Genomic DNA, 21,315 nt, shown 5'->3' on the forward strand with positions numbered 1-21,315 from the left:
GACCTGCCTAAACAATGAGCATGTAGTAGTTTTTACTCTCTTCCTGAAGCTTATCTCCTTAAGCTTCCTTACAGAATTTTCGTATAATTATAAAACCACCCCAAGGGAGAGTCATCAAAATGTTTTTAAGAACACATCCAATTTTATAGATTCAGAAACATAATTTATTAGCAGGCTTGATATTCTCTTAGTGTCTCCACCAACACTGTCTAGTGGAACTTTATGCAATGACAGAAATGTTCTATATTTGTGCTGTCTAATGTAGTAGCCACTGGTTACATGAGGTTATCAAGCAGTTGGCACGTGCCTGGTGTGACTGAGAAAGTAAAGTTTTAATTTTATTTAATTTTAATTAATTTACAAAATTAAATAGTCACATGTGGCTAATGCCTATAATATTGGGCAATGCCATTCTTGAGAGAGATTACTGAGCCTCTTCGAAGATTCCCCAGCACTTAGCACAGTGCCTCATATATATTTGTCAAATGAAATAAGACATCAGTAAATGTAGCATATACTGCAGAAAGACAAAGAATAACTCTCATAGCACACACACATGAGATCACAATGACCACTGCATTCATTACCTAATATGGAATGTAAAAAGAGTTCACTTAGGAAAATAATCCTCAAAAGTCTTTTGCTTGTAGGCTAATTCATATAAGGTAAAACTGGAAAAATAGATAACTTTTCTCTATAATTACAACTGAATTGCCAAGCAGACGAGATTCTTCAAAACCTATAAAAGCTTGTTAGATCGCTGTCAGGCATGAGATCAGGAAGTTCCTAGTCAGACTTCCTTTTAAGGTGACTGCCCCTCTGGGTGAGGAAGGAGCACATTCCCGCCTCCTGCTGTGTGTTTCAAAGGCTCTGGCTGAGTCAGTTTCAGGCACTTCCGGGCAGTGTCCAGTCCTGTCGCTAACATGTAGCTAAGGAAACCTGGCTGACTGCGTTGTTACCATGGCTCTGTGTGCCAGATTTTCAGGTCTGCTTGTAACAGAAGACGACTAGGAAACAATATGCGACAGCCAGCAATAGCAGGAAGCACTGGCGTTTCCAGAGTCCAGACCCACCATACTAAGTAAGAAATGAATACTGGATTTTCCTCAGTGGGCAATTAACTGCCTTATTTTGTTTCCTTTCTAGACTAACACCTAGCACTTTGGAAAATGGTCAGATTTGTCTTTACCACTGATACATGCGAACAGTATTTTTTCATAAATGTAGAAATGAAATTTCTGGTGTAACGAAAATGGCATGAATGAAGATGCTATTTCTGAGCAAAATATTGCACAGCTTATTGTGAAGTGAAAAAAGAATGTTTAGGTGGTATATGTAGCATGATCTCTTGATTATAGAAATGAACATGCATGTATAGAATAGACATGAAAGATACACAAAGGTGTAAATTGAAATGGAGTTTTAGGTGATTTTTATTGTTTCTTTTGGCATGTGTTTTCCAAATTTCCTTGAATAAATATGCATTACTTTTATAATGAAAAAAAACTTTATATTTTTAAAAACTACATTCTCTGTCTTGAATAAATAATCCTCTGGAAATAATAATAGTAATATAGTAATATAGCAGGCAAGAAGAAAGAAAAGAAAGAAAGAAAGAAAACGTTTTTTAAATAATTTATTCTAAAGTCTCTACTTTTATCAACTTTCAAAATTGTCTGACATTTTCTGTGAAATTGACTATTTTTATCAAACTCTTAAAAGTCAAGAGGAACCATTTTGGTCAACTAGAAACAGTTTTTACCCATTTTCAAGACTTTAAATAGAAATAAATTCATTTTAAAATAATAAATGCTTTTTATATATGATTCTGAGAACTTGGATGATTAATTAATTAATTGATATATTTATTCATTCATTCAACTGGTGAGTGCTAGAAACTAGGCAACATGCTAGAAATGAAAGAGTGAATAAAATTGCACAATTCTCTGTCACAGATTTAACTATACTTTTTTTTTACTTGTAACTACTTTTAAAACTAGTTTGTTCTAGATTGTAGAAATTTTGTAAGAAAATATTTATTATTGTAGATAACAACATTATGAAATAGTCAAATGATCTGTTACATATAAAGGCATCAAAAACCTATTGAAACATTTTTGAAAATGACACTGGAAAGATTTGAGAAGTTACAGGGAGAAAATCCAAATTATTCTCATTCCAGAATACTGGCAAAGTCATTTTAAAAGTATGTCACTTTAATTCTGCTTTTCTTAGTTGATGAGTCTTAGACAAGGTATATCAACCACCTCTCATATTTAATAGATCCATGTCATAGAGAAATTTTCATATTATTTGAATTATAAAGTTGAAAGATTAAAATGCAAATGCTCTGAAAGCAACACTGCTGGAAAAAAGCTAGTTTTCATTTAACCTTTCTGAGCTCCAATAGATCCTTGCCTACCTTTTAGGGATTTTCCAAGGCTAACAAGACATATTTGAAAACATTTGCAACTTACTATACTGGAATTTTGTTTTGATCACCTATTCAATTACTGATGCCCTCTTTCTGAAATGTGGTTGGTTAATGCTTCTTCTCTGCATATTTTCAGGCTACTTTTCCTTCTGTAATAATCAAAGCCAGGGAGTATTGAAAGCCAGGGATTTTGGGTGAATACACATGAATGGCAGACATCACCCCTCCGGACTCAGCTGTCCCTTTAAGGGGCTTTGAGAAAATCACAAGAGAAAAAAAGGATCCTGGAGCTAGATTGGGTACTAGCAGTCCATCAGCAGGAAACCAGAAGGCCATTTAAAAGGAAGATTAGATGCTATCAATCAAGGTATATCTGGGAAGATAGAACAATGAAATGACAAATCAGGAGCAGGAGAAAGGCCAGAGTACCTGGAAAGGGCCAGGAGAGATCAGAGGAAGCTGAGTGGGAGATAAAGACCAGGATGGTTTTGGACCCCGCTTAGAAACACTGAACTCTAACTGCCATATGCTGTCTATGAACAACCAGCCTGTTCTTGCTGGGCAGGGGGTGGATCTGCCACCCTACCCCATCTTGAACGCTGCCATTTCTCCTAGTTTGGGGTTCACCATTAATTAAAAAATATTAATCCAAGAATTGTGATTTTATTCTTGACCTCTAAAATGTCATTTGCCTACAATCAGACCTTCAAACCTATCGTCAGAATTATTAGATATAATGCAATAACCAACCCAGGATTCACCCTCACCCATGAGGGCTCTGTAAGGAAAATTCTTTCTTTGCCCTTCTCCCTTCAACACTCCCACTAAAAGCTTCCCAGAGTGACTCCAAAACTGCCAGAAGGGGCATGGCTCCTTTTTTTTTTTTCCACAGTGATTAATATTAACTGAGAACCTATTATTTAAGGCACTTTACATATATTATCTTTCTTAATGTGCATAACAACCCTGGGAGGGAGGAAACATATCCTAGTTTAAACGGATAATCCAAGTTGCAGAGTGGTTGAGAAATAGTCCAAATACATAGTGCTTCTACATGTCACAGGCAGGGATTGAAGCAGGTTGCTCTGACTCCAAGCCCAAGCCCTTTTCTTTATGCTGTGATCTTGCCCTATTGTTAAGATCTAATGTTCTGTGGCCCATTTTACCATGTCATTGTTGAATTAGCACTTTACCAATTGCCTAATCACACGGCTGCTTCTTAGGCACACATAATTGTGCTCTCTATTAGCAATCTGGGCTCAGCAGTTACTTTGATCTTTTTGAACAGACTGCAGGAAATGCAAGATAATAATGTCTGAGCCCTTAAAAGTGGGAACTTGTTCTAATAATCACGACCACCTATCCTTGCAGCTCCCTTATGCTAGCACCTCCACTGCAATCATTCCTTAATTTTATTGAAACCTCTAGTCCATGGATGCTGTCACTCTTTCACAGTTTTCACTACTCTCCTAACTTTGCTTCTCTTTTCACCCAGCTTACAATTCATGACCTATTATTAAAATTATTTAATTGGAAACATACTCAGTTGTCTGGCCCCACCCTCCCTGTGCCTACCTGGCTAGACTCCAGCTCTTCATGAGTCCAGCTAGCCATTTTCACTATTCCTGCATCTATTGGAGATTAGATCACAACTGCTTGCCTGGTTGAACTTTAAATTTGTGATCTCAAGCCTCAAATATGCCCTCAGTACTGCCAAAGGGTCTTACTACCTTTCCCCAATAAAGTTCCCTTTTGAGTCTTTGTTTGAAATATCTATTTTGTATTTCTTCTTGCCCTAAACCTCCCACACTCTCTCCCTCTCCATTCTTAGCTGACAACTTAGGCTCACACTTCATTGAAAAAAATCTAAACCATCAGACAGGAACACCTTGATCTCATTAAGTCTACACACCTCAGTCTCTGTGCCCATGTTCTCTCTGCATTCCCTTTTTTTGAAATGAAATAAATGTGTCTGCTTCTAGCAGAGGTGACTCTTTCCTCTCACTCTCAGATCCTACCCACCCTCACCTTTCTGAGGATTTTTGTTCTCATAGTTAAACCCCCTCTGTTCTACGGAATCAGTGGTTTTCTATACATTGGGTCATTGCAGGCAACATACAAACAAATTCAACAACAAATACAAACAAATACAAATACAAACACAAACATACAACAAACATTCAAACAAATACAACATACAGACAATATCCCAGGTGTCAAAAACCAAAACACTTCCCTTGACTATCATGATGCCCTCCACTATATTTCTCTGTTTTCTTTCACAGCAAACCTGGAAATACTTACTCAGCTTTCATTCACTCTTTTGGTGACTCTGTTAGGCTTCTGCATAATTTTACTGGATCTGGTCTGTCAGGGCCACTGCAATCTCATGATTGCTAGATCCTATGGCACTTCTGTTTCCACGGTACTCACCTTCCTCTCAGTGACATCTGACCCAATTGTCCAATACCTTCTTGGAAATCTTTTCTCTCTTGGCTTTTAAGATAAACACTCTTCTACACTTAGCTCTGGCCAATCCTTTCTTTATTTCTCCTCCTTTATCTAATCTCAAAATACTGGGATATGCCAGATCATAATACTGAACTGTCTTCTAAATCTGTTTGCAGTCTTTCCAAGTAATCTTGTCCAGTCCATGACCTTAAATGTCACCCATGTGCAGAAGACTTCATTTGCCATCCATCCAAAACCCTTTCCCTGAATTCCATGCTAGCGTAATCAACTGAGTACCTGCTACTTCCACTTGGATAACAAACACTGATTTTCTATGGCACTTTCCATATCGAAAAGCATATCCAAAAGCCACTCCTCCCTTCTTCTTTGCCATTAGAACTTCAATTTTGTGCAATTACCATGGAGCCTTGGTCTTCAGGGATAATTGATCATCCAAGTGACACTTGATTAGTCATGGCCCCATCATGATAGTTCAAGTCTTATTGTCAGTGATTGGTTCAAAAATTGAAATGTGCCATAGGTTTAAGTCTGTTATGCATCGTGAGTTGATTTTTGTGAGAGGTGAGAGGTGGGGACCCAGTTTCAATCTTCTGCATGTGGTTATCCAGTTTTCCCAGCACGATTTATTGAATAGAGATTCTTTTCCCCAATGTATATTTTTGTCTGCTTTGTCAAAGATTAGAAGACAATATGAAGATGATTTTATATCTGGGTTCTCAGCCCTGTTCCAAAGGTCTGTATCTCTGTCCTTGTGCCAGTACCATGTAACACAATTCTGGCCACTGAATTGAAAGGAACATTTGCTGTAGAACTTCCAGGGAAATTTTTCTTGCTATTAAAAAGGAATATGTAAGTCGGATCCTATTTCTTCCCTATCTTCCCCATGTTCTATTGTCTATAAAGACTTTTTTCATCTCATGCCCTTCTTTTTTTGCTTACTCACCACACTGGCCTCCTCTCTATTTTTCAAACACACCAAGGTGTCAGTATCTTTGGTCTTGCTGGTCCCTTTGTTTACAATGCCTTTGCTCCAGTTCTCTGGAGCAAAAAAATGGTGTGCCTCTTCTTGTCATGTAGGACTCAAGTCAACTGTCATCTGTTATAATGGAATGAGCTTCCCCCGCTCATTCCATTATAATTATAAACAATAATGTAAATTATAATATTTATATTTCTGTCATGACTTGCCGTATAACTCTTCACAATCTAGAATTTCCATTTTTATATGTTTGTTTTCTGTATCACCCACTAGAATGTAAGAATGTTGAGAAACTTATTCTTGAAGGAATATTCATTCATATCTTGTGCTCTATTTCCAATACTACAACAGTGCTTGGCACATTGCATTTACTGAATCATTGAATGTGTCCTGACCTCTAATATTGACCTGGGGGAGAGACAGCATCCCATTTCTCTAGCAGTGACGCCATGGTCTGTGAGCAGGGCACTTGGTGGGGGTGGTAGCTTCTGGTCTTTTTGGATCGCTTGTTTCTTGGTATGGAACTTCCATCCTAATAGCAGCTTGGAGTGAGGCTGATTAGGACCCAGTGGTCTTGACTTGTCATGCCTGAGATAAAACTCCCACCTTCCCAGTGGGGGGTTTGGTGAAGGAAGGGAGCCCCAGACCTCTTGATTATGCTTGCTTAGAGTAGAGATTTTGGAATGAGGAGGTGAGAAAGGATAAGAAATATTGGTAAACTTGCCCTACCCTGGGGGAAACCATAACCCTCCTATGGGCTAGAAAAAGAAAGAATTGCACATTCTTGGACACACTCACTCAGATTAGAGCTTCTATCATACTGAAATGGGAGGTGGACAGCAGGTTATGGCTCAAATGCCAGAGTCGCTGTTTTTAATAAGAGTTAGTAGATTTTCTTAAATAAATATTTTTCCATCTTCTTCATGTTCTTAGGATAATTTCCAGAGACTTTAAGTGGTAGTTGTTTTTATAAATTTCATTACATGTAGTTGTTTCACCAGAAAGAGGCTCCATAGAGCTCCTCTTACCACCACTGGGAATGCTTCTCCTGATATGGTGAATTAGTTTCCTATGGCTGCTATAACAAGTTACCACAAATCCGATGGCTTAAACCAATCCACATTTATTCTCCTACAGTTCTGGAGTCCAGGTGTCTGGAATTTGTTTCACTAGGCTAAAGTCAAGGTATTGGCAGGACTCGTTCCTTCTGGAGACTTGAGGGGAAACCCATCTGTTGCTTCTTCCAGCTTCTAGAGGCTGCTGGCATATCTTAGCTTGGGGCCACAGAACTCAAATCTTTGCTCTCGTTGTCACGTGGCCTTCTCTCTGACTCCCACTCCTCCTGTGTCCCTCTTGTAAGGACCCTTGTGATTATGTTGGGCCCACCTGGATAATCTCCTCATTTCAAGATTTTTAACTTGATCACATCTGCAGTTTACCCATTGGCAGGTTTCAGGGATTAGTATGTAAATATCTTGGGGGGAGTGATCATTAGAATCTACAATTTTAATGTTTACAAGGAGCTTCAGTCTTTGTAGATGAAGAAACTCATTTGGATTGGTTACAAGCATACCAAAGATCATATAGCTAGGGAGAGCTAGAATAAGGGCTCTGAACTCCTGTTTTGGAACATAAAGTTTGAATGGTCAAACAAGGATAAAGAGTGTATTATGTATGGATTCTAAGCCATAGACATAGATTTTAAAATGGTGAATTATGAAAGTACAAAATTGGTTTTTATCAAAACTATGTGAAGTCAACTTAAAATAATATATGCAACTCAATCATTGTATTCAAATTTTACCTTTTATAACCTCCCTTGCCTTTTAAAGAAAAGGACTGGCTACGAGCAAGATATTTTCCTCAAAGTTAATTTAATTCATGTTCATGAATATATACAAGAAAATGTAGTTATTACCATATGTACTGTGGAATAAACATATGCACATTTAGATGATTTATGGATAATGTGTCTCTTAGTGATACAAATGAGAGAAATCACCAACAATTTCAGAAGGAATCCGGAAAATTTAGTTGAATGTACTATGTGTGAGGTGTGAGGGTCTCTTTTCACTGATTCAAGTTTATAAAGTGTAATTCTCTCCAGTGCTTTTCTCTCGGTTTGTTTATCCCCCCCATCCCCCCACCCCCAGCTCCTGGAGAACAGTTAGGGCATGTTAAACGTTTCTCTTGTGACATAAAATGACCCATGAAAAGAACTGATTAATGATTGCATACAGTACTTGGGGGGAAAAAAGTCCTCATGACAGTTGGAACTGTTCCTTTTAACAATGTTTGTGCTTACATTTTTTCAAAGCCAGAAAGGAAGAAAGGAAGGAAGGAAGGAAGGAAGGGAGGGAGGGAGGGAGAGAGACAAAGAAAGAGAAAAAAGAAACAAAAGAACAAACCTGTCTCCATGGATGCCTTTCACAGGTACATCATTATCACTAATGAGAAGTTGAACAAAAAGCAATTATCAGCTATAAGCAGTAGTTACAGAGAAAGAATCTGGCCCTTGAAAAGGATAGGTTATACCACCAAATAAATTTGATCTGACCACCTTGTTAGCGTGTAAAATTCCCTTTGTACTATCAGCTCAGAGAGAGGACAAAAAGGTAGCATGGAGATGTTTTCTGGGCACAGAACTGGGTTCTGCGGAATAGAGCCTTTTTATTGTAGAATGTCCTTTGCTAGACTTATTGATTTACTACTCTTCTATAAAAACAGTGCAAGAGTACATCAAACATTTTCTCCAATGACTGTATTTAAAAGCCCCCTTTAAAAGAATCATAAAGCAAATCTCTTTAATCAAGAAAAACCATTATTTGATGTATTCTCGAGTAATATTCAAGCTCATTGAAAATATGTTTTTGAGGTTTCGGGTTGAGTGGGAGTGATCTTTTGTGCTTTTTCTCCTAAAAATTCTATCAGTTACCTAGAACTCCCCAGCTCAGAAATAAATCTGGAAAAGTAGTGGAGTGTAACATATGCTAAAAAAAAATTATAGAACAAGGTTTCCAATCTCCATTGTATTCTATTCTTTAAATATTATATGTATTGCCTTTTCAGGAAAGGACAAAACTTTTTAGGGTTCACTTAGTGCTGTTAGGAAATTCAGCCTGCAGAATCACTAGGTATATTAGTCATATTGTATGTAATACATTTCACAAAGTTGTCATAACAATTCCTACTCTTATGGAAATGAAAATTTATACCTATTGTTTACATAAGGGAAAAATATCGATAGGCAACATTTTCAAATCATGGTCTGTTCACTTAACTTTTAAGAAAATATTTATTGAAGTATAATATACATACAAAAGGTAGAGATACCATGAATATTCAGGTCTATTAATTTTTATCAACTTAACATAGCTGTGTAACCAGCACCCAGCTCTAGAGACAGTGTGTCAGGAGCCCCCTTCATTTAATCTGTTAAAAAGAGATTTGATATTGCTTGCTTAGAAATTTGAAAGGCTAATTGAATAACCATTTTTCTGGCACTTCTTTTTTTTTTTTTTTTTTTTTTTGCAGTTTAGAGAGATTCAAAAGTATCTGTCATATACTTTCAGATGAAAAAGTACCCTAAGAGGGAAGAAGAGATGAGTATAACCCTACTTTCTTTGCCATTCACTAAAGGAGGGCAAATTTATGGAAAATCATAAGAGAAATAACCAATTTGTGAAGAGGCCTGAATCATTAATTTTAAGACTTTTTAGAACTGTGATTTTAGCAAACAAGAGCTGGGCACAGCCCAGGCTGCTGGAGGCCACCACTGGAGGGAGGCAGAGGTGCTGCCCCAGGCTCTGTGAGTCCCTCTGGCCACTACCTGGGCCCGTCTTGGCGGTGATGAGGCTGAGGGACAGCCAGGCAGGCAGGGCTATGGCAGCCCCCAGGTTAGAGAAGGCTTTTGGACAAAGGAAGTCCACTACTTAGATGAAGACAGAAAGGTAAGTAGTAAACAGGGGAGTCTGAAAAGAACAGGCTTAATAGGCTAAGCTGGACCTGAAGGCAATCAAGCTGGAGGCTCAACTGGATGAGGCATGGAAGGTTCTAGAACCCTCCAGAGATGGCAGACCAGACTGTGAAAGCGTAAGACCCATTTCACAGGGATTGTTCAATGACTACCCTGACATTATAGATACTGAAACAGAGGCCTGGGGGCGTCCCCAGCTGCAGGGGTATACACGGTGACACTCGAACCAGAATTCCAGCTGCTGGCTTTCAGAGCTCATTCTGTTCTTTATTGTTACTTAAGTCAGATCATTTTACCACTCTGTGCTAGTGAGTTGAGGTGGAAAGACGTTATAGTTCAGGAGCCTGAAAAATAAAGTTGAAACTTAGGACCAGGCAGTTTTGAAAGCTGTTGGTTGAGGGAGATTTGAAGAATTGCTGTGGAATCAGAGCCATATTATTACTCAAACAGAGCTCATCATACTACCTTCATCTTCAGTTGATGGGAAAAAATGGGGAGTAAGTGAATGAAAAGGACCTAGCTGCAGAGGTATGCCCACTAACACTCTGCTGTGGATGTGTGGGTTTGGTATATGTGTTTATGTGTGTGTAGATATGTGTGTCCAATGATCTTAGATCTATTGTGATTATTGTAATGTTATTACTTTTGATGCATACTCAGTTTTTCCATATAGCAACTGAGAATAATAGAATTTCCATTGCAGGGATAATTTGTGGACACCACTATGCTTGCCATATTTGACCTTAGACAGAGGACATGGTAACTTGTTTGGAGAGGTGATTTTGTGGTCTGGATGTATTTTAACACCCAGGTCATATGGTTAAATGTTATTAATTTTAAGCTAAAGAATACAAAACTAAATAATGCAAATAAAGGTAGCTCAATATCACTTTACTTTGTACAAAAATTAACATTAGAAACTTGTAAAACTTACCAAAGCCTTATATGCTATTTAAATATGCCTACTTTAGTGATTTTACTTATTCAAATAATAGGAAATGATTCCTGAAAGTCCTCTAACTGAGAAGGGATACCTTCTTTTCTCTAAAATTCTCTAAAAGAAGATGGGCGGGTTTGGACTATTCACTTAGCTCCACACTGTCAGGCTCTCTAGCTGTGGCTGGTGAGCTCTTCTTCTACTTTAAACAGCTAAGGTCTTTGGTTTAATCCTTATATTAACCCTTTAGCTTTGATCTGTATCACAGCTTTGGACTGAGTACATCTTGCTAGTTATCTGTTTCATAAATGAATGTTTCTGCAAATAAGAGAGACTAATGAAAATCAGGAGAATTTGGTAGCTTTGTAGACAATATTCAGATTCAGACTGATGGCAAACTTTAAGGATACTTTCAAGGATCAGATTTATGATTCTGAGTTCACCACTTCTGAAAAGAAAACCACTTAGGAACAACTCATATTGCATCCCTATTGACAGCGTAATGCTTGTGTCCTTTTCATATGTGAAAGGTGTTTTCAGTGCATGCTGAGTATCAGAACAGTCCTGAGGAGCTCTGGTGGGTCCAGTCCAGGTCCAAGCCAAGTCTGGGCCAAAGCTGGGTTGGGCTGTGAGGTGCGCAAGCCCCGGGGGAAAGGGTGGGTACCTGGTGTGCACACATGCAGCACCACCCCTGGAGCACCAAGTCAGACCCAGGGAAGCTGAATTCTGCAACAAGTGCAACACGTGAGCACAGGCTGCAAAGGGCGGGCCACAGCAGCTGGGTCAGAAGCTGGCTAGACCTTGGAATGCAGATGGGAGGGAGGAAGGGGGTGAGTGATGTGAGAGGGTCTGCGGAAGTTTCTGCAAACAGGGAAGCATGTCTCAGGGTGTGTTTTTACCATCTGTTGGCCATGGATGTGGCACACAGGCTAGAGGACAGGATTGGAGAATATTACTGGAGAATGAGGCATTTCACTTTGGTGGATTGTCCAAATACCTGCACAAAATTCTTTTCAATGCACACATTCGTTATTTTTAGGGAACTCTTTTGAATGGGTTACATGCTTTCCCTCCTTTTTAAGCTGTTTATGAGTTTAATGTAAACCTTACTAGACAACCAGCCCTGATTGTATTGTGCTTTAAAATAGTGAGGCCTTCAGGTTTATTGAGGCTTCTTGCCCATACAGGTAGTCGTGAAGTCTCCTCACATTGCCACATTAGAAATGATTCTTGTGTTTACTTCTGCATGTGTGTAATTTTTCCCCCTCCAGCAGTGAAAAGGCATTTCTTTAGTACGTCTCACCCTTCCCAATGTGCCCGCCTCTATTAGAGCTCTTCCCCTGCCCTCTCTTCTGCCAATTTATTTTTATTTGTTGGGGATAGAAAAACAAGTGTTTAGGTTTGTTAAAATTATGTGTAAAATAAGAGAGGGGCTTCTGAAAAAAAATTCTCTATGAATTCAGCATGTAAATTTTAGTGCATGGTCCTCAAACTTCAAACATCTATTTTAACTTGTCAGAATCCTTTTGGTGCCTTTGTGTTTTGTTGTTTGTTTTCATAGTTGAGATTCAGAGGGGTCATACATGAATATGTGAGGGATTAATATAACCTTAAGTGTTATTTGACACTATACATTTGCTGTCATGTCTTCTGTAGAGCTGTGACTGGTACAGAGTAAAGGCTTAATAAATATTTGTTGTACAAATAATACAATGATGAATAAGGCAGGGCATGCAGTTTCTGCCCTAGAAAATTCAGCTACATGCCCATGTTAGCAGAAGGCAGAACGTGTGTGTAAGTATTAACTAAGGATAATGTGGATGGAAGCCAACGATTCTGATATGATTTTGCAGGGGCCACAAACTCAAGGTCAAGCGCAACACTGGCCAGCACAACTTTTCGCTTTATGCCAGTGCCTGTGGGTCATGCATGAACTCTGCAATTCATGACCCCACCACTGCTTTGTGGTTTTACACTTGGCTAAGTCATAAGTTAGGTTACCTGCTTATGTGCCCTGATGGTGTTTGGATTTTCAGGCCCCTGAGTTGCTGTCTTACAGAATCATTATTGAGTGTTTTCATCATACAAGGCAGTCCTAGGTGGTGAGGAGATATTCAAAACCCAAACTCTTGACCCCCTTCCAGTCCCAAGCCTACTCCTCTGCAGCCTTCCCCAGGAGTGACCCCTTCTAATGCCCCAAACCTTAGGGCTCTTCCTCTCTTTCTTTCGTATCCTATGGTCGCTCCATCAGCAAATCATACTACCTTTGGAAGATATTTAGAGTTTAAGTATTGCTCATCATCCCCACTGCTGCTGCCTTGGTCCAGCCCACCATCACTTTTGGCCCAGATAATTGTGATAACCCTGACTGGTCTATCTGCTTCCATGTGTCCCCTCCCACAGCAGCGAGGGGGTCCTCTCACTGTGGAAGGAAATCACATCAGTCCTCTGCCCAGAAGCCTCTGCTAGCTTCCCCTCTCACTCGGCATGAAAGCTAAAGTCTTCTCCATGGCCCACCCTCCTTCCCAAACTTTGCTGACCATAGTTACTAGTCTGTCCCCTCCCTCAAGAATGTAACCCTCTCAAGGGGAGGGACTTTGTTTTGTTCAATATTGTATCTTGAGTGTGTGGGATAAGGCCTGGCTTTAGGGGCTCAATAAACATTGGTTTATTGAACAAACAAATGAATACGTGAAAGAAAAAATAGGCAAAAGGAAGTATTCATTCAACAAACATGGGGAGATGTTGGTGGATGGGTACAAACTTTCGGATATAAGATGAATCATTTCTGGAATCTGAAGTACAGCGTGGGTGGTGATGGATGTGTTCATTAATTTGTGGTGGTCATTACACAGCGTATACATATATCAAATTAATACGCTGTGCACCTGGAGTATATACAATCCTTACTTGTCAAATATTTTAAAGTAAAAAAATTAAAAGAAAGTTTTAACCCCCCCAAAATATACTAATATGTTAATACATGTAGTTAACATATGTTAACTACATGCCAGGCACTGTTCTAGGCCCTTGGAATACTCCAGTGAGCAAACCAGGAAAAAGCTGTTCTTGGGACAGTCAACCGGCAGTGAACAGAGATGAAGGGAGCAGACGAGAGAGGCAGCACAGGACAGTAGTCAGGAGCCCAGTCTGATGTCAGCTCACCTGGGCTTGAATCTCCTTCCTGCCACTTAACCAACCATCCTAAACGAGTTACTTGAGCCTTTGCTGCTTCGGTTTCTCTCCATCCATAAAGCTGGGGTAACATACCTGCTGCATAGTGTTGGTGAGAGTTGTGATATGGTGACCATATAGCGCACATAAAGCACTTGACGTGTGGCAAGAATTCATAAATATCGACCATTACTAGAGCAAATCAGGACATAGAAGCTAAACAGTGGTGGGTATAGAATTGAACACAATCCACATGAGGTTTTAGGAGAGAACTGAGTTGAGCTAGTACCTGACGCTGCAGTGCTGAGTTTAGTACTTTTAAGTTCAATATAAGGAAAGGAAATCAGTTCAGAGAAAAGTAAAACTGAATGCCTTGCTCTCTGAGAAACCAGTGTGTACCTGGAGCACAGACAAATGGAAGAGTCACAGAATAATGGCAACAGAGTTTTTGTTTTGCTATAGCAGAAAAAGCCAGCAAATTTGCTCCTATCTTGTTGAAGAAAGAGAAGCGTTTATTTACAGTGAAAAGGGACATTTTACCACTTTTCCTATCCTTCAGAGAAACGACAAAAAAGAAAACAAATTTGTTTTATAATTTTAAAATTATATATTTAAAATAATTGTAATTTTAAAAGCATATTTTGTACTTTCATAAATGGTAAAATTTATCTTGCTAACTGTAAAAATTAGAAGTGAGAACATGGAATTAAATGGAATTAGACTGAGAAAATGTTGATGTTTCATTAACATATAAAAAAGGTGCTTTTTTGTTGAAATGCCCTGTGTATGGGGTGTTGCTATTCCATCTAAAACAAATCACCTGTGGGAAAATATAGTTTCCTCTGGAAGAGCAGCTCTGTTGTAACTTAAAAAGAACTATGGCAGTAATTAAGCTTTTTTTTTTCTTCTCTCAGCATAGTATGCCTGAATTTAAAGCAGAGTTAGAAGAAAGCCTAAATCATAAAATACACATGGTCACATATGTATACATTGCACATCTCCTGAGTATTTACACAGTGAGGGCTTTTGGAGAGGTAGAGTTCAAAGGATTCCCTAAGAAGGGGTAGGTACTTCTAGTCTGAGTTATTTGATTAAAGCCAGAATTTATATGTAGGACAAAAATATTACAACCAATGTCTCAGAAAAGGAGGAACTGGCAAATCTATCTATGATTAGTCTTGGTGAGAATTCTTTTGCATTAGTTATGCCCAGGGTAGTCTGACCATCCATTTTCCCAAAACTAGTCCATCCCTGGGAGACAAGTGGGAAAGAGAGGCAGCGGTGCCCCGCCCGCCACCCCGCCCAGCACGGGCTGGGAATTGGCTTTGGGAGAATGGCAGAACCAGCACCTGCAGCCTTAGCTCATTCTTTCCTGGATCGCAGCCTGCCTCCCACCAGCCAGGCTGCCCCGAGGAACCATCTGGAGATGGGAATATTCTCTTAAACAACTTCACAAGGCAAATGCAGACAAGAAAAGGGGGCCCAGGTTTCTCAGCCATCTTGTGAACTGGCTTCAAAAGGCAAACTTAGAACTTTGAGTTTGTTTAGCGTGTATTTTACATGCCCTGGAAAGAAGTGAAAAGGGCTACAATGTGTTTTAGCTTTGTTTGTTGTATCTTTTGTCATATAGAAGAACTTTTATTACACTTTTAAGTCAAATCGATAATCTTTTCCTTTGGTTTTACTTTTTGCATTTTACTTGGAGTATAAAGTTGGAAAGCCAGTTTGCAATATATGCATATATAGAAAATATATATGTGGTTGAAGAGCACATATCCCTGATGCAGCAATTCTACTTTTATGGATATACTCTAGAGAAACTCCTGAACAAGTGCACAGGCAAACACATATAAAGGTGTCCTTCACAGCATTGTTTTTAATAGCAAAGAAATTGGAAACAATCTAAATGTCATTGAATGGGAGAATGGGTAAATAAAGCATATTACAGAATGCTCTTACAATGGTATGGCAAAGACCAATCACCAAACCTATTTCCTACTCTAGGGCAAATCATTTCACATTGATGAAATTGGTTGATGAATTTCACTCATTCAATGAAATTCAGTGAATGACTACTAGATTTTAAATGCTATGCTAGGTACCATGGATATGGCAAGATAGAATCCTGCCTTCCTGAAACTTATAGCCTAGCCATTTTTGTCCTTTACTAGACAAATTATGATCTTGAAATTTATTTAGGCTTAGCATTAGATCATTTTAGCAGTTGGATTGGTCTTAGAGTCAATTAATAAATTACATTGATAAATAAATTGATGTCAAATTATTTTACCAAGTATGGAGCAAATTCTTGGCTTTCTGTTCTATCTTGGCTTTTCTGATTCCTATTTTACCTTTCTCTTGGAGGCCTAGGTACGCTAATTCTGGCTCCTTCCAAAGGTCCGTCACCAGGAGAAAGGAGAATTGATAAAATCACTCCTACTAAGATCTTTGTAGAGACTTAACGTGTTGCTCCAATGCAAAGAGCAATTTACATTTTAAGGGAGAAAAATCTTAATCCAAAGCAGTGGCATTGCAAGTATCACCAGTGGTATTGCAAGTATCGAATTCTTTTATCTGTCCCCGAGAATTCTTCTATTTCACCCGAGTGGTTCTCACCACAGCTGCACAGTAGAATCACCTGGGGAATGATTCTAAAAACACTGCTGCCTGAGTTCCAATCAAGACCAATTAAATCAGAATCCCTGAGGGGACAGCCTGGGACTTGGAATTTTCTAAAAGCTCCCCTGGTGACTCTCATTCGTGGGCTTGATTGAGATCAATCAAAATGTCCATCTAAATCCTGCAGTTATTTGACACATAAATAGGAAGCTATTAAGGCAGTTTTAAAATTGTGTTAATAGTCTGAAAAAGTAAAGGTTGGGGAAGTAATTGAGAGAGCAGGCTCTGGGGGCAGACGTGGTAAGTTTGTCAGTGCTGCACACCTCGCTGTGTGAGCTTGTACGTCTATCTCTTACCTGCACAATTGGGACAACAATGACACCTACCTCTCCAGGACTGTCTGGAAGATTAAATACATAGAACAGTGCCTGTCCATTACCATCGTATCTTTCAAGCACTGCTTCAAATTTCACCTGCTCTGTAAAACCTTTGCCTCACTCAGGAAGAATAAACCACTCCCTTCTCTGGCCTCACACACCCTCAATCGAGAATGACATTGTTTACCTATTTATCACTTGCCATTGCAGTTGACATACTTTCTTGTCTATCCCTTCATGGTAGTTTTCTGTTAAACATGATGAAGTTTTGTAATAAAGAAGATTATTGTATCATGTTCAGGAAGTTTTACTTTTAATGACCTCTTCCCCATTTTCACTCTCTAGTGTGGTAGAAGCTGTCAGATGAGATCTTCTACAAACTCCCATCGCCCGCGTCTGTGTCAGTATACCTTCCTTCCCTCTGTTACCGTGGATAAGCTGTCCATTCTAATAAAGCCCAGCCCCTCCACTTGTCCAAGAAATCACATTCCCTTCTTGTCTACTCAGTAGACACCTGCCTTGTAGGCTTGACTGATGTCAATGAAGTGTCTGGTGTTAGTGGCACCTCAGAACCAAGAGACAGGTGGTACTCAAGACTGCACAGGGACACTGAAGTTCTGTGAAATTCCCCAATTACCTGGGCACTACCCATTAAAAATGAATAAATAAAAATTCTGTGCCCATCTGGGTCTTGATTTTAATATTAACATTAAATATTATAATTAATGTAATTAAATTTAATAATTAAATAAATATTAATAGCAGCTAGGAGAAAAGCAAGACTCAGCCAGAGCTATGCATCTTACTAGCCATGCAAGTTATTGAGGAAGTTATTTAACCTCTCTGAACCTCAGTTTCCTCCTTTGTAAAATAAATCAGTATTTAATTTTAAAACAGCTATATTGAGGTATAATTTATATATAGTATAATTTATACTTTTTAGTGTACAATTCTGAGTTCTGATAATCACATAGTCACGTAACTACTACAATGCTCAAAATATAGAACATTTCTGTCACTCCAAAATATTTCCTTGTGCCCCTTTGTAGTCACTACAGGTCAACCCTACTCCCAGCTCCTGGAAGACAGAGATCTGTTTTCTGTCCTTATAGTTTTGCCTTTTCCAGAATGTTATATAAATGAAATCGTAACATATGTGGCCTTTTAATTTTGAAATAATTATAAATTCATATGCAATTGTAAGAAATAATTCAGAGAGATCTCCTTGACCAGTGGTCCCGAACCTTTTTGGCACCAGGGACCAGTTTCATGGAAGACAATTTTTCCATGGACTGCAGCCGGGGGTGGGAGTGGGGCAGGTGGTTTTGGAATGATGCAAGTGCATTACATTCATTGTGCAGTCGAACCTCTCTGCTAATGATAATCTGTATTTGCAGTTGCTCTCCAACGGTAGCATCACCACCTCAGCTCCACCTCAGATCTTGAGGCATTAGGTTCTCATAAGGAGCGTGCAACCTAGATCCCTCACATGTGCAGTTTATAACAGGGTTCATGCTCCTATGAGAATCTAATGCTGCCACTGATCTGCCAGGAGGCGGAGCTCAGGTGGTGATGCGAGTGATGGGGAGCGGCTGTAAATGTAGGTGGAGCTTCACTCACCCACTCGCCACTCACCTCCTGCTGTGTGGCCAGGTTCCTAACCAGCCATGGACTGGTACCAATCTATGGCCCAGGGGTTGGGGACCGCAGCCCTACACCCTTTACTCAGTTTCCCCCAATGGTAACATCTTACAAAAACTACAGTACAAGAGTACACTATTGCAACGGGCATATTGACATTGACACGGTCAAGACACGGAACGTTTGCATCAGCACCAGGATCCCTCAAGTTGCGTGTATAACCATGTCCACTTCTTTCCACCCCTGCGCCCTCCTCAACCTCTGGCAAACACAAATCTTGTCCCCATTTCTATCACTCTGTCCTTTCAGGAATGTTATGTAAGTGGAATAATCTAGTATGCAACCTTTAGGGACTGGCTTTTTTCACTCAGCATAATTCTCTGGAGAGTCACCAGGTTGTTGCATGTATCAATAGTTAATTTCTTGTCATTGTTGAGTAGTTGTAAAATAAATTATTGTAAGGATTAAAGACACAGAGCTTAGCACAATGTCTGGCTAAAGAAATATTGGCTATTATTATTGATTTATCCAAGTCTTTGTTTAAATATTTCTTTTTTAGAGACCCGTCCCTGACCACCCTGTATAAAATAGTGTCAGTCGTGTTTACTCTCTTTCTCTTATCCTGCTTTATTTACTTACTTCATAGACCTTATATTATCTCAGTGTGTGTGTGTGTGTGCATGCATGCGTGTGTGGGTGCATGTGTATAGTCTCTGTACCCTTCTAGAAGTAAACTCCCCTACTAGAAGAGGACAGGAACTTTGTTGGTTCACTGCTGGGTCTAGAATGGTGCCTGGTACATGGTAGGTATTTAATAAATATTTCTTGAATAAATGATTATATTCTGCATGCTCATAAAACTTTAGGCAAAATCATGCTAAAATCACCTGAGATAAAAAATAATTTATCTTATTTTTAAAATCCACCTCAGTAAACTCCAGTTTTTAATAACATACATTATTAAGAAATACTTTCTCAGGATAACTAAATTACTAACACTAAGAAAAAAAATATGACAAATCTAAATTTCTTTCCTTTCACTCTCTAATTTATGGATTGGTCATTCTCTTCTAACTAACATTTTTTGAACCAAAGAGCATTGATAAATCCTCAGCCTCCTCATTCTTGGGCAGAGAAATTCTCAGAATCTTTCCTTTCTAATGGTTAAAAGTATATGGTTCTGTTTAATATATGGTTCTCTTCTAAATCTTGTCCAAGATCCTCACACCCCTTTTTGGCTTGGAGTTCAAAACTGGAAGTGGTATTTCAGAGAGTAACTGCTGAATTACTTCACTTCCAAATTGTGCTTGTGTGTCTTACTGTGCACATTGCTGGCTTGTGGTCAGTATATGACCCGCAATGACCTCTGCCCAACTTTTGCATACCCATCTCTCATCTGGTGAGCAAGGAGTTTGTTTTGCTGCCTAAGTTTCTCCCTTTGAACTAAGCCTCACTCTGTCTTTGGCCACTATTATGGGCTGAATTGTGTTCCCTCAAATTCATATGTTGGAGTCCTATCCCCCAGTTCCTTAGAATGTGACAGCATTGGGAGACACGGTCTGTACAGCAGCAGTTAATTTAAAATGAAGTCGTTAGGGTGGGCCCTAATCCAATATGGTGGATGTTCTTGTAAGAAGAGGAGATTAGGACCCAGACACCAACAGAGGGAAGACAACGTGAAGACAGGGAGAAGATAGCCATGCACGGGACAAGGAGAGAGGCCTCAGAGGAAACAAACCAACCCTGCCAACACTTTGGTCTTGACTTCTAACCTCCAGATCTGTGAGAAAATAAATTTCTGTTGTTTAAACTGTCTAGGCTGTGGCACTTTGTTTTGGCAGTCCTAGCAATCTAACACAGCCACTTTTCCTCTTACCAAGCATACTTTCCAGTCTGATTCTGTCTCCCATGGTGCTAGATTCTGCAATTGCTACTCTGCACTTAACCTCTGGTACCCTATTCTCTTCTAGGTTTCTGAAAATTACCTTTGGAAGGAAAACATCCTAAAGGGAAGGGGCACCAAGTTTACTGGACATGATAGTATCATTAAAGGTAGATTCAACTCTAGTCTTGGCCCCGGTTCCTGGTTGCCTACCCTGCAGGATATCTGGAAAAGCATATCTGGAAAAGTGTATCTTTTCCAGATGTGCTGGGCTGGAGGTCAGCATTAAAGATGTCACCCAGGCCGGGTGCAGTGGCTCACACCTGTAATCTTAGCAGTCTGGGAGGCCAAGGCAGAAGGATTGCTTGAGCTCAGGAGTTCAAGACCCCATCTCTACTAAAAATAGAAAAATTAGCTGAGCATGGTGGCACATGCCTGTAGTCCCAGCTACTGGGGAGGCTAAGGCAGGAGGATTGCTTGAGCCCAGAAGTTGGAGGCTGCAGTGAGCTACAATAATGCCACTGCATTCTAGCCAGGGCAACACAGTGAGACTCTGTCTCAAAAAAAATTAAATTAATTTAAATTAAATTAAAAAATAAAGGTATCACCCAGAGACCTCATAGCTGAGGATTTGGAATGAAGTGAATTTATCAAGGAAATGTGTGTGTGCACAGCATAGGGACAGTCTGTGCTCAGTACCACAGACTGAGCTGGAGAATTCATCACGGCTGGTAGCAGCAAGAGCAAGGGAAGTCAGAAATTGAGCCAGAAAAGGCAGCTTCTGAGGCCAGAAGAGAATTAGGAAATGCTCAGATGCCTCTTAC

The 21,315-nt window shown here is 39.5% G+C and overlaps 1 protein-coding gene across 2 annotated transcripts in view; it reads left to right on the forward strand.

Moving 5' to 3' along the window:
• The first annotated feature begins 854 nt into the window (after window positions 1–854).
• Window positions 855–21,315, forward strand: part of LMNTD1 (lamin tail domain containing 1) — an 89,374-nt gene continuing 68,913 nt past the window's right edge. The window contains exon 1 of one of the 2 annotated variants that reach the window (XM_045554180.1): window positions 855–1,081. In XM_045554180.1, the coding sequence (XP_045410136.1) occupies window positions 1,020–1,081 (62 nt within the window). In that variant the 5' untranslated portion in view covers window positions 855–1,019. The remainder of the gene's footprint in view (window positions 1,082–21,315) is intronic. The other variant, XM_045554178.1, reaches the window with a different exon arrangement.

The sequence above is a fragment of the Lemur catta genome, chromosome 6 (genome assembly GCF_020740605.2).
Source record: "Lemur catta isolate mLemCat1 chromosome 6, mLemCat1.pri, whole genome shotgun sequence".
Lineage (NCBI taxonomy): Eukaryota > Metazoa > Chordata > Mammalia > Primates > Lemuridae > Lemur > Lemur catta.